Raw genomic sequence first — 12,494 nt, 5'->3', positions numbered from 1 at the left:
TGACTTGAGAACGAGGCACATACTTGAAGAATGGGACGATCTTCTTGGCCAGTGTCTCAGCAGTGCGGAAACCCTGAGAGTACAACATGACCTGGGCGATGAGCTGCCGGTCCGGCTTGGTCATGGCCAGGCTGCGGAAGAGCTTCTTCAGGTTATCGGGGAGGTTGGAGCGACCGGCGTAGCCAGGGTTCATGGTGATGAAGATTGCCATCTCTGGGCTCACCTTGACCTGTTTGTTCAGGAGCTCAGTGGTGACTGGGACACCTGAAGAGAGAAAAAAAATTATATTATATTTAATTTGGTAGATAAGAATACACCAAACTCCTTGGCTCTTGCAGCTGTATAAACAAATGCACAATGCCCAAATATTCTTTCGAGTAAAACATACTACAGTTAGATTTAGATAATCAGATTTCACAAGCACACAGAAATACTTGTTCTTTTGGGTCAGATTTCCTATTTGTACACATGAGCAGTAAGGGGCTAGGTGGCAGTCTCCATTTCATACTTTAAGAATATTGGTGGCCAGCCTAACGAGGGATGGACTTGTGATCTGGGAGAACTAAATTGAAATATTGGGGGAATGTTAAGGGTGTATCTATGCTAATTAATGTTGTATTTAAGGTCCATCCTGGGTCAAGTGATGTGCACTGTGACCACAACTGCTGAATTTTGCATTAAAGAAGCTTGCTGCACTTCTTTGACTACAGTTATTTTCAGACTTTGACTTACTCACACTTAAAATTCTCCATGACAACATACACGGGTGAGGATGATACATACTGCGGTCTCTGTTGGGGTTGCTGTGCTCTCTCAGAGCAACCTGGATGTATTGCACCTGCTGGGAGACAGCAGAGAGCATTCTCTCCTCCAGACGGTTGAACTCATCAAAGCAGCCCCAGGCACCCACCTGACACAGGCCCACAAATATGCGACCCATTGCCTGGAGAACAGGGAACAGAGGGTTAACATCAAAACTTAAAAACTAGCAGACAATCTAGCACAACATGACAGTTATGTTGGACAGTTAAATACCTGGAAATCAAAGGTCTCATCACAGTTGAAGACCAAGACAAAGCGTCCAAGTTGGTGGCCAAGAGCCTTCACTGACTCAGTCTTTCCAGTGCCAGCAGGTCCTACCAGATAAACAAGTTTACATTGTAGAGTAAGTCAGTAATAAATAGGATTCTTTTAGTTTCAACATGCTTTTCAGGTCCTCGTGAACTGACCGAATGGAGAGCCTCCCAGCCTGGCCTCCAGAGCCTGAGTCATAGTCAGGTAGCAGCGGTCGGTCAGAGGGGTCTGCACTAGTTTCTCCTGTACCCCCAGGTACTCAAAGCCATAGTTAAACTTGGCATTGGCCATTTGGATAGAGAGCTGCTGCAGTACATCAGTCTGCTTTGGGTCAAAGTAGAAGCGCATTTGACTCAGCCACTCAAATGACTTGGGGTTGTTAATCTTGTTCTTGATCAAGGTCCTAGTTACATCCCTCTGGTGGACCAGCTCAGTGATCTAAAACAAATATACATAAAATAAATGAACAAAGCATTCCGGGACAAACTTGTCCCCAATAAAGCAAAGGGACACATCTTCATTTAAAATGTACTTCATGGTTTCCTTTTATAACAGATCCGTTTGAGTCAACTGCTGTCTCCACCCACCAAGTGCTCCAGCTTCCTCCGCCGCAGTGGAGGCTGCTCCATCAGTACGGTGTCAGCCAGCAGGTTCAGTGTTGCCTCCACGTTTGATAGCACCGTCTGCAGGGGCGCCAGATTGTCTCCTCCGGCAATTGTGGTGAGAGCAGATTCCACATTTTCAGACCAGTCAATCTGAGCTGACAGGACCACCAGTTGGGCCTGGGGGTTGGAAGTGTTAGTAAACATTTTTTAACTAAATAATGTAAAATTTGGATTCAGGATTATACATTAATCTTTCAATAATTAAAATAATGGCGTTTCAATGCATTCCAAAGCATATGGCTGATCAACAGGGTCATTTCTACTACCTGGTAGCGGTCAATCCAGCTGATGTAAGTGCTAAGGTTGATTGCAGTGCCCTGGGTGAAATCACCCACTTCAGTGACCGATTCAGCCAGGAGTTTTGCCAGGGTGACCCTCATCTCCTTCTCCACCAGGGTGAGCCACTCATTTATCTTGGGATGTTCTGTGATTGACACAGGTGTCTTGTAGAGGACCTGGAAATAAAGGGCAGAAATGGTTGCGTCTCACATTTAGCCTACTAAATCATACTAAACAAAGGCTGTTGCCCAAATATATATTAAAAAAAAATAAAAAATTTCTCAGCCTCACCTCCTCGCCCTCTCTGGAAGAAATGCCCAAGACCTCAGTGTTGTCTTCGTTCAGAAGAATGCTGGAAACACCTGCAAACATCTTCTTGAAATGTTTCTGCAGCTTGGCCACATTCTTGCTGTTGCCAATGATCTCCAGCAGATCTTCATCACCAACAAAGTAGAACCTGTTGAAAAGATCAGTTAAAATGTAAATATATAATATTGCTTCAGGGATGAAAATTTTTTTTTTTTTTAAAAATCCATGGAACAATGTGTTGCTAAAAATAAAAGCCCTTAGCACCTGGGGAAGGATGATCTCTCTCGTTCCAGGTATTCTCCAAGTGCTTTCTGTATCTTCCCAAGCAGATCAGCCAACCTCTCAAGGGACCTCTGAACCCCTTGGATGTTGAGTACATCCATTACTAAGGGGGACTTTGTCACCTTCTTCATAAGTGCTAAAAACTCAGTGCTGATACTGGACAAAAAGAAGTGTAACATGAATTAAAATCTATTTTCAAATTACTGAATTAAATTAAAGTTGCCTTAACTGCAACAATTAGCAATTATTCAAACATGCATCCTTACCTCTGGAACCTCTGAGTTTCCACAGGCAAAAGGTGCTTGATATCAGCACTGCCAGTGAAAATGCCTTCCAGGTAGACCCAGCGTCTCTGGACATCGATCCACACATCGAACAAAGCCATTATGCGATTCAGCTTGTCTTCCCAGCTCAGTGCATCCTCCTCAAAGACCTGCAGGTATAGCAGCATCACCAGTTAGAACAGGTTATGGCATTAAACAGAGGACCCATTTGATGAAAGATGTCTGTACCTTGTAGTATGGTGACAGCTTCATGGCTGAGACACTGTTGATGTGCTCCTTGACCTTGTTGAAGAGGTCATCCCAGCCTCGGATCAGGCGGCACTTGTTCTGATAGTTGACTAGGTCTAATTCATAAGAGTTCCAGACTTCTCGAATCTGCACATGATGCATGTTTTTAAAGTCATGTACAAATACAATTATGCAAAGAAAAAAAAAAAAAAAAAAAAAAGAAAAAAAAAAATAAATTACCAAATTTACAAATGAAAAGCCATAACCAAATTAACAGCAAGCACTTGCAGGAGAAGCTAGAACAGAGCTAGGCCTCACCTGCTTGAGGAACTCCTCCAGAGCCATCTCTCCCTGGGCCACCAGAAGGACATCCTTTACAACCATCTCATTCTTCTGCAGGTCTACATCCCAGATCTGGCCCAGTGTCAGCTCCGACAGCACCCAGTTCACATGCAGACGCTTCATCAACTGCTTCCAGTGTCTGTCCTTCAGTGCCTCCGACTTCAGCTCGATCACCAGCATATTCACCTGATGCATACAAAAGATATATTGTAATGTTGTCCAATAAGTAATGGAATACGTAAAACATAAAAAGTGAAAAAATGAAAGAATGAATAAATAAATATATAAACAGACATCAGTTTGCATAAAGGGTAGGTATGACAGGCTTTCTGCAGGTTTAAGGAAGGCTTTAAGACCCTTCATTGTGGTAATCAACCACTTTTCTCCAAGGGTCAGATGCTCCACTAAAATACAATTAATACTGTATTTTATCTTAAGTCTTAATCTTAATTTTTGATTAATTTTCCTTCCAAATTTGTTATTTTTTTTTTAGCCTTTGTCAATGTTACTGGTCTCATATTACATGTAGTGCAATAAGCCACTATTAGGCGACTAGGATATTTCTGGTTTCTTATTTCAATATTGCTTGGAATTTGCTTAATAAATCTTTTTTTTTTTTTACACGACTTCAAAATGTTATTTTCCCCCAATACTGCATCTTATTTTAAAAAAAAATTACAATTTTTTTTCAAATAGAGGTACATTTTAAGAAAGATTTACCTTATATAGTAGTTTATATGAATTGCTGGATATAAATGGGAAATTTTAGGGTTTTAGGTGCTGATACAAATTAGTATTTTCTGTTGCATTTTTAACAACGAGTTCAGTCACCCAAATCCATATCTATTGCCACCTGGGCGGGATGCTTTAAGAAAGCTGCACTGTTGTGCACTGTGGGTCTGGCATTGAACAGTGAACGAAAACAGAACATCAACTTGGCATTTGGACAAAACCCTGCAAAAAGTAATAAGCCCCCTGCAATAATAAATACAATTTACTTGGCTCACCACCTGCCACAGAAGAACAGGATTTAGCCCCAGAGATTGACGATGACGGCCGAGATTTGCAAATCCAATTAACATTTAATCAAAAAACATGTAATAGATTTATTTACAACAGGCAAAAAAAACAAATCGGCGAAACTAAATTTACAAGCTATGAAAAATACGGAAAGGATAGGTACTAAACACTGGAAAGCTGTCTTTGCCGACTGCTGCATTTCGGAAGACGCCAGGAACAGTTCACAGACTGAAGTGAGACTAAGCAGCCGGTCTCAGTTTTGTCAGTTGGTAAACTTTGAGAGAAAGACATAATATTTGCCGCTTAAGTCTTTGTTCTCATAATATAAATTGCATAATTTTGCTTTCATGTACTCAGACGATCTGACATCGCGATCACACGGTGCTGCATTTGTGAACCCTGACTCAGTCATTACTAACAAGTTGAAGGATCATTTAATTTACTAAAAAATTAAATGTAGGAACATACTTTACCCTCCACACTATTCCTGATTCAATAATATCAGAGCACTGGCGAGTGCAGAATTTAGCAGTCTAGCCCCATAGGCGGTTCTGATCATTCCGATCTCATACACAAAAATGCAAAAACACATTAGAAACTCAACAAATTATTTAGTGGTTGCCAGTAAATAAGTTTACTGGGTTTGCAGTATTTTTAAGACCTTTAAGAATTACTAGTAATTTGTAATGATATTCATCGAAAATCCAATTAAAGGCTTTCTAAGGATCCACGGAAAGCCTGGAATCAACATTAAGATGTTCAATCAACCAACCTCACCTTCATGTAGCCCTTGAGAAGCCTTTGGACATATTCATAAGAGGCGTACTGCCGGAGGCGAGCAGGAAAGTTCTTCAGCTGGTTCAGAAGGCCGTCCAAACTCGAACGAAGCTAAAGTGAGTTGTAAAACATTTAGTAAATTAACAACAGATCTTTGCAGTAGAGCTTGAGAGGACACATACTTTGCGAGGTTGCACTGAAACCCATGGCTGCTCCTTCATCTGATCGATCTGCTCCCAGACCTTGGACAGCTCAGACCAGACACCCTTAAGATCTTGCAGCTCCTCCAGAGCTACCTGTAAAACAGCCAGAAGACAAGTTCAGTGCAATGGTCTGTCAGTTCCATCAGATATGTTTGAAGCAAAGGCTAATATTATAATATATATATTTCATACACACACACGACACAGTATAACAACCCAGTCTATGCTGATACCTGTACTCTCTCCTCACTGCCACTCAGCAGGCCTGTGTCTGTCAGTTCCAACGCCTCCTTTGCTTTGGCACACTTCTCTCGGTCATCCTTCAGACGACTGAATTTTCCCTCATAGATAGTGAGAGACTGTAGAGCCTCTTCAGGCCGTAGGCTTCCCTGAGGATCAAAAGCGAAATCAGGTCAGTTTATAGATTTACTCTAACAGAGTATCCATCTTTGATGGATATAATCAAGGCCTCTGTTCAACTTACAGCCACAGGCTTGGTCTTCTCCCAGTCAGTGAGAAGGTCGGTGGTACGGTTCTCCACAGCACGGTCCTCCTGGACAATCTTCATCTGGAGGTTGGCAACTTGCTGCTGGATGGCAGTGTCCTTGCGTTTCATGATGTCACTGAAGGCACCCCACTCGCCCTCTATATTGTCAATGTACAGCCATGAAGGAGGGAACTGGAAACGTTGCTTCTCCAAAAGGCGCTGTCCATTACGGAAGAGCTACACAAACCACCCCATAAAAAAGACACACATTGCATTACAGTAATTTACAAAACAAACATTTAGTATAGGTGCCAACGGATATTTTATTATATAAAGCTTAGACTTTACTTACATCAACCTGCTTCTCAAAAGCCTTTATCTTGCGCTTGAGTGCTTGCACATAGGTGATGAATGTCACAGCGTCCGAGGTGCTGGCCGTGTCCACAGAATGCTGCTCCAGCTCTTGACGGGACTATAATAGGGGAAAAAATGCTATAAAAGGGCACTTTCATCTGGAAAGCACTAGAGCCTTCTGAACCAATGTTGTGAACTATTTTCATACCTTAGAGATCTGAGAGTGGAAGTCCTGCATGTTGTTTCCAAGCATCTGTCCAAACTTGCTTAGCACCTCTTTGTGCCAGGAGTCATACTTCAAATTGACCTTGGATTGGACCTTTATTTCATAGGTTAAGAAAAAAAATTAATAAATTACTTCTATTTAGCCTTCCATTAAACACAATTAACACAGACTTACCTTGCCATAGTCTATGATCACAGGTCCAAATTCCTTTCTGGTCTCAGCATTGTCAAATGTTCCCCTGGCTTTACGGATCTGCACCAGGAGGGCCTGCCACTTGTTGAGATCCTCTCCAAGGCGGTTGTAGATGTTCTCAGGCTGCATGTCCCATAGACACTGATACTGAAGCCAGACCTGAAAGAGTAAGGGGAGAAGAAATAGGAAAAAAAATGTCAGTCCAAAAATGAAGCCTACAGCTATACTGCAATAGCCTGTAGGAGACTGCTTGATAAAAATAATACATTAATCACTCAGCGTTGTCCTACTCTACCTTGACGTACTGTTCCACTTCATTAACTGTATCCTTCACAGTGTTGTAGGATTCCTCCAGAGCAGCGGGTCCATCAGGCATTCGAGTCAAGGCATTTCTGTAGTATTTCTCTTCCTCAGAAAGCTCATAGTGAACACCAACCTGCTCATCAGCACAAACACACAGTCATTCAGCAATGTTCAAATAAACTAGCAGGCTTGTATATTGCCATTTCAGACCTGGTATCTCTGGCTCTGGATTCTTGGGAGAGAAATAATGATCATCTTCCATGCAAACATCTCTTGGTAGAGCTTGTACCGACAATCTTCAATAGGAGGGTTTAGGTAGATGACTTGATTTGTGATCCTGAGTTCATGAACAATATTCTACAGGGTTCAAAAACAAACAGCATAAGAAAACCAAATTACCAAAATCAGGCAAAAAAAAAAAAAAAAAAAAAAAACACCAAATATTTTAACCTACCTTGATCTTGGGTTCTCCACCAGGCTTGTGGCTCACTTGTGGAGCCTCAGTGTCCATGTCCACATCTGCCTTATCATCCATCTGGCCCTTCAGTGCCTGAGTCCAGGCCCTTAGACCAGCCTGCAGACGCACTCCCAGGATCCTCTCGATCTTGTTTAATTAAAAATCCAGATGTGTTAACTGGAAAATACTTTTAGACTGCCAACTCTGTATTACAGGACAAACTGGCAACACTGTTTACACAGAGAAAAAGCACAAACACTAACCTCTATATCCAGTTTGTTGACCCAAATCGGCAGGTTGGAATAGGAGTGCAAATTGAGATCATCCACGGCCTTCTGCACACGATTGAGGATCTCGATGAAGGTCTTGTGGTCATACATGCAAGTCTCCAGAGAACGCACCTCCAGATCAATCTTCTCCTCAATCAGCAGCAAGTCATCCACCTATGTTACGAGATGTATTATTGGAAGGAAACCAATTGTGTTTTAGAACAGACAAGATAAACCACACAAGACAAGCAGTTTTGTAAGGCGTACCTTCTCTTGGAAGTTGAAGACTGTTTCTGCCAGACGTTGGACATAAGGGTCCAGCTTGTAGGACTCCCACACCAAAGCGATGCCCTCACTGATCAGGGCCTGCACCTCCTTTTTCAGGCCAGCCACCAGCAGGGAGATGGAGGACCGCTCTTCCACCTTCTCACAGGTGCGCTCGTAGGTACGTACACTCTCGATCAGCGAGATGGCAAACGGGTAAAGCTGGTTGGCCTGGTGGGCCTTGTTGACGATGGCCAAAGGCACACGGAAACTTAGCCATTTGAGGTTGCGGACTTCTTTGGAAAGAGTGATTATCTCAGGCAGGAAGTTGACCTTAAGTTTCAACATGTTGCCAGTGCGGCCGCGGGCACGGCTGCTCTCAATGGTGAAGATCCTTCCTGACACGCCCAGGTTGCGCTGCTGCACCTTACGAGCCCAGTCATCAAAGATCTCCTGTGTGTTCAACTTGGCACGGAAGCTGTCGCCATCCTGCTTAAGCTTCAGACCTTCCACATGGTTCTCCCAGCCTTTGCCCAGAACATCCTCAACCCGCTTCATGTAGGCAGTCAGCTGACGATCTATCTGCTTGGCCCAAATGATTGAGCCAGAGACAGGGGGCAGGTCGCGGACGTGGCTCATCTTGCATGACTGGCTCTGAGGGTACTGCACCTTGAACTTGTCATGCAGGGACTCGATGTCGTCTTTCACACGCTGGATGAGCTGTGTCTGGTACTCACGGATGGCACCGCGGATGTGTGGCCGCACAAACAGAGCGTTGAAACGGGAGAAGATGCGGAACATCTCGTTGGCATTCTTTGCAGTGCCAAGCTGGTCGCGGAGGCGGGCAGTGATACGAGTCTCCACTCGGTCAATGCGCTCATCATAACGCTTCATGGCTGCCTCCCATGCCTCAACACCTTCCTTGGAGACATCCAGGCCATCAACCTCCTTCACATTCTCATAGGCCAGGTTCACCTCCTCGATGGCATTAGCATCAGCAGCATCAAAGAGAACTTCAGCCACTTTCATGTCAGGGGCTTCCACCCCTTCTCCTTGGGCATGTTGTGGCATGGCAGAGACCTAAGCTCAAGGAAAAAAACAATTATTGAGTACCATAAATATTAAGCTACATTATCAATTGTGTTCCATTAGAGTTTCTCCAGCCCTCGCATAAAAAACATCTCCAAATGAACCTGTGTAAGTATGTATTGTGTACCTGAGGTCTCAGCACTCGCACGATAACAGCCCTCAGCTGCTCATGCTGCCGTCTGAAGCGTCGCATATGGTCCAGACGAGACTGAAGCTTTCGATGGGCCGGACTCAAACGCCACACCATCTTCAGATTCTCCTCCCTCTTCCTCTTCACAATGTCTCGCAGAAGTACCTGCAACTTCTCATACTCATCCTCCCATGTCTGGAACACCTCAAAGCATGCCACCATAACCTAACAAAAAGAAGAGGTCAGAAATTTTACAGTCAGTTCAGAGAATAACAATAACATGGGGAGGTGGGGTGTAGAGAAGTTTTGTTTATCCTATATCACACCTTCTCAAATTCCTCATAGGCCACATGCATGAGCTTCCTGGTGCCTAAAACCTTGAGGAGCTGGGAGCTGAGGTCTCGCGAGATGGCCTCCACCAATCGTAAAGCTCGCTGGATGGGGTACTTGGTGTTACGAATTTTGCGCAAGTGGGTAAAGATGGCAACAAGTGCCTGTCGAATCTTATCCAGCTCAGTGGCTGAGAGGAGGTCATTGAGCGGGAAGTCCTTCATCAGGGGGTTGTAGTCATTCACCGTTTCTACTGCCTGCTTCAGACCTGTGGTCAAAAAGCAAAAACTGAGACAAGATCAACTCTGTTCTTGAAGAAAAACTTGAATGAATGAATCTCACCAGTATCTGTGTCAAAGCTGACAGTGGCATGGAAGCGCTTGCCATGCTTCAGGATGTCCAAAGTGAGCAACACCTCAGGGCTCTCCCTCTTCTCCTGAATTCTGTTTAGAGCTCGCTCCAGGTTGAGCCAGAAGCTGATCTCCTGTAAGGCTGTTCCTGAGGCTGGGTCCCGATCCAGTTTGGTTACCTGGGGGTTAGATTATTCTGATAAAACATACCATCTCCCCCAGGTAGGCCATTTAGATAAACATATGCACAACATGGATTAAACCGTACTTGCTCAAACTACCTAAAGATTTAAAAAAAAAAAAGAAAACGTTTTACAGTTTACAGATCAGGTGAATCACCTTCTGAATCTCCCTAATCCAGCGGTTGACACCTGACTGAAGCTGATTGAGAAATGTTGGGTCCTCCACTTTGTCACCAAAGTCTGTGACTTTTGGCTTCTCACTACGTTCATAGCACTGTTTGGCAACATTAGTGATGATGGGGTGAATGAGCAGGCTGATCTCTGGAATCTCAATGTTCTGCTGCAGGTGCAAGAGACCCATCTCCAGTTCTGCAATCTTCTTCTCCACTGATGGTGCCATCTTATCGCCATCCCTAGAGTTTGGAGAACTTAATTACTAGTTCTGTAGAAACCGTATTGTTTTTGATTAACAAATAGGGTGGCAATTTCCTGTGACTGCTAAAAGAAAGTAATTCTGTCATCTTACCGGTCTGCCTTGCCCGACTCCCGGATGTAGGACTTAAAGAACGGTGACACTGCATTGCTGATGAAAGAGTGAAGAGTTTCATAAGGCGAATCCTCACTCAGCGTCAGCACGCGCACCTGGGTCGATATGGGCTTGTCTGCATCGATGACACCAATCCTCTTAATGAAGGCCAAGCTTCAAGACAAAAATAATGCAGAAGGTGGCATTTAAATGATTAAATATAGCATTTTTTATGTTGCAACACTGAAAATGAATGCACTGCATTAAAACACAGATTTTACATTCAACTAAAACTATTGATATGGGATAGCAGAGTACTGCTAATGTATTACAAAACCTTCCCAGAACACAATTGAGTCATAACATAGAAAAAAAAACTAAATTGCTCTTACTTATAATGAATGTCCAAATTCACTGCAATTTGACACTCACCTGCTTGATTTCAGTCCATAATGGATGTCAATGCTGATGTTGTAGGAGATGCACTCCTTCTCCTCTTCTCCTTCATCACCAACATCCTCTAAAAGGGGGATAAAAAAATAATAATACAACAATCATACTATTACACAATTATGGTTACAATGTAAATCAATTGCAAAATGCACAAGGATCATTTAGTTCCCCATCTTTGATCTACTGAAAACTGTGCCCGTTTATATCAGTACAAGAGAAGACTGGGAGGAAACTGTCTTGTCACTGTAGCCAGAAGCTAGCTTTATCACAGAAGGCCACTTTGTATTACAATCACATGGTTCCTCTAGATGCAATCACTGCTGCAAAATAAAAACTGGGGCACTGGTTGCAAAGTCCATTTGCACTGCACTATTCAACACCCAGACAGTCTCTCTACAAAAGCATATAGGTTTTCAGTTCAACTCTTCCTCTACTCACCATTTACAAATTTCGTAGAGTCGCCGATCACTAACATGACTTAAGGCCACATAATATGCAGTTAAGAACAGGACATGAAAACAAGCAATTATACTAGGATGGCAGCCAACCAATGACTTTCTATCAGTTCAAAATCCTATGGATATCTTGGGTGTGGTTAATGACGCATTTGGTTAAAAAGAACACGACACAAGCCCTGCACCCTCAGCAATATAAAGTATTTACGTACCAGTCTCTCTATTGGCTACGTTACAGATGATATGACGTAACTTGAAAAAACGACAAATGCACGACCGTAAACAGTTTATTGCACCGAAACTCATTTTATATTGAAATTCGGACATTTATTAGGATAAAAGCTAACAAGGAAATTAAGGAGTGTATCCGTGGGCCGGACAAAAGCCTTTCTTACATATCATTAAAGAATAAAAAAGAAAGGCCTATGATTTGAGGCGAAAAAGCAGACCTTTGAGGGAGCTCCTCTCCACTAGGATGGAGTGTATTTGGGGGTCGGAGAGAAATTTCCGCATTTGCTCCACCGAGCTCTTCTCCTCTAGGGCGGTTTCCAGGGAGGCCGGTACCTCGCCGCCATCTTCCAGTAGCAACGGGACGAGTTTGCGGATGTGTTTCTGCAGAACAGACGTATCAGCGACCGTCTGAACGGCAGCAGACACCTCCATGGTGCCCCCATCGTCCCCGCCGCCGCCGACGTCGGACATTTTTCAAAGGATATGCAGACTGCTGCAGAATGCCGAGCGCGCCACACAGTCCCGCGCAACGATGTGTCAGCGGCTACTGCTGGACAACCAAGAACAAGGCAGCGCGTCAAGTGACAGCATGTAGGATTTTATGTTTGCAGGGCATGCTGGGATATGTGGTACTTAATCGTTCCAGAGGAGCGGTTGGCCGTTGCATTAAAAACTACATTTCCCAAAATTTTCTTGTTTCGACTGCGTCCCCGCGCCCCTCCCAACCATTCTG

The 12,494-nt window shown here is 43.6% G+C and overlaps 1 protein-coding gene across 2 annotated transcripts in view; it reads right to left on the bottom strand.

Moving 5' to 3' along the window:
• dync1h1 (dynein, cytoplasmic 1, heavy chain 1) overlaps positions 1–12,318 on the bottom strand; it is a 30,777-nt gene extending 18,459 nt beyond the window's left edge. The window contains exons 1-30 of one of the 2 annotated variants that reach the window (XM_028967168.1): positions 11,980–12,318; positions 11,055–11,142; positions 10,623–10,796; positions 10,254–10,509; positions 9,907–10,093; positions 9,561–9,832; positions 9,232–9,459; positions 8,019–9,095; positions 7,746–7,925; positions 7,480–7,629; positions 7,236–7,382; positions 7,018–7,158; positions 6,705–6,881; positions 6,513–6,623; positions 6,303–6,422; positions 5,948–6,187; positions 5,697–5,852; positions 5,443–5,556; positions 5,261–5,371; positions 3,440–3,649; positions 3,122–3,268; positions 2,876–3,042; positions 2,592–2,765; positions 2,310–2,475; positions 2,006–2,194; positions 1,662–1,856; positions 1,230–1,512; positions 1,036–1,136; positions 784–943; positions 24–264 (exon numbers count right to left, since the gene is read on the bottom strand). In XM_028967168.1, the coding sequence (XP_028823001.1) occupies positions 24–264; positions 784–943; positions 1,036–1,136; positions 1,230–1,512; positions 1,662–1,856; positions 2,006–2,194; positions 2,310–2,475; positions 2,592–2,765; positions 2,876–3,042; positions 3,122–3,268; positions 3,440–3,649; positions 5,261–5,371; positions 5,443–5,556; positions 5,697–5,852; positions 5,948–6,187; positions 6,303–6,422; positions 6,513–6,623; positions 6,705–6,881; positions 7,018–7,158; positions 7,236–7,382; positions 7,480–7,629; positions 7,746–7,925; positions 8,019–9,095; positions 9,232–9,459; positions 9,561–9,832; positions 9,907–10,093; positions 10,254–10,509; positions 10,623–10,796; positions 11,055–11,142; positions 11,980–12,232 (6,215 nt within the window). In that variant the 5' untranslated portion in view covers positions 12,233–12,318. The remainder of the gene's footprint in view (positions 1–23; positions 265–783; positions 944–1,035; positions 1,137–1,229; positions 1,513–1,661; positions 1,857–2,005; positions 2,195–2,309; positions 2,476–2,591; positions 2,766–2,875; positions 3,043–3,121; positions 3,269–3,439; positions 3,650–5,260; positions 5,372–5,442; positions 5,557–5,696; positions 5,853–5,947; positions 6,188–6,302; positions 6,423–6,512; positions 6,624–6,704; positions 6,882–7,017; positions 7,159–7,235; positions 7,383–7,479; positions 7,630–7,745; positions 7,926–8,018; positions 9,096–9,231; positions 9,460–9,560; positions 9,833–9,906; positions 10,094–10,253; positions 10,510–10,622; positions 10,797–11,054; positions 11,143–11,979) is intronic. The other variant, XM_028967177.1, reaches the window with a different exon arrangement.
• Positions 12,319–12,494: the final 176 nt, after the last annotated feature.

The sequence above is a fragment of the Denticeps clupeoides genome, chromosome 1 (assembly GCF_900700375.1).
Source record: "Denticeps clupeoides chromosome 1, fDenClu1.1, whole genome shotgun sequence".
NCBI lineage: Eukaryota > Metazoa > Chordata > Actinopteri > Clupeiformes > Denticipitidae > Denticeps > Denticeps clupeoides.
The sequence above is the reverse complement of the archived record's forward strand: the minus strand, read 5'-3'. Positions and strand labels throughout refer to the sequence as shown.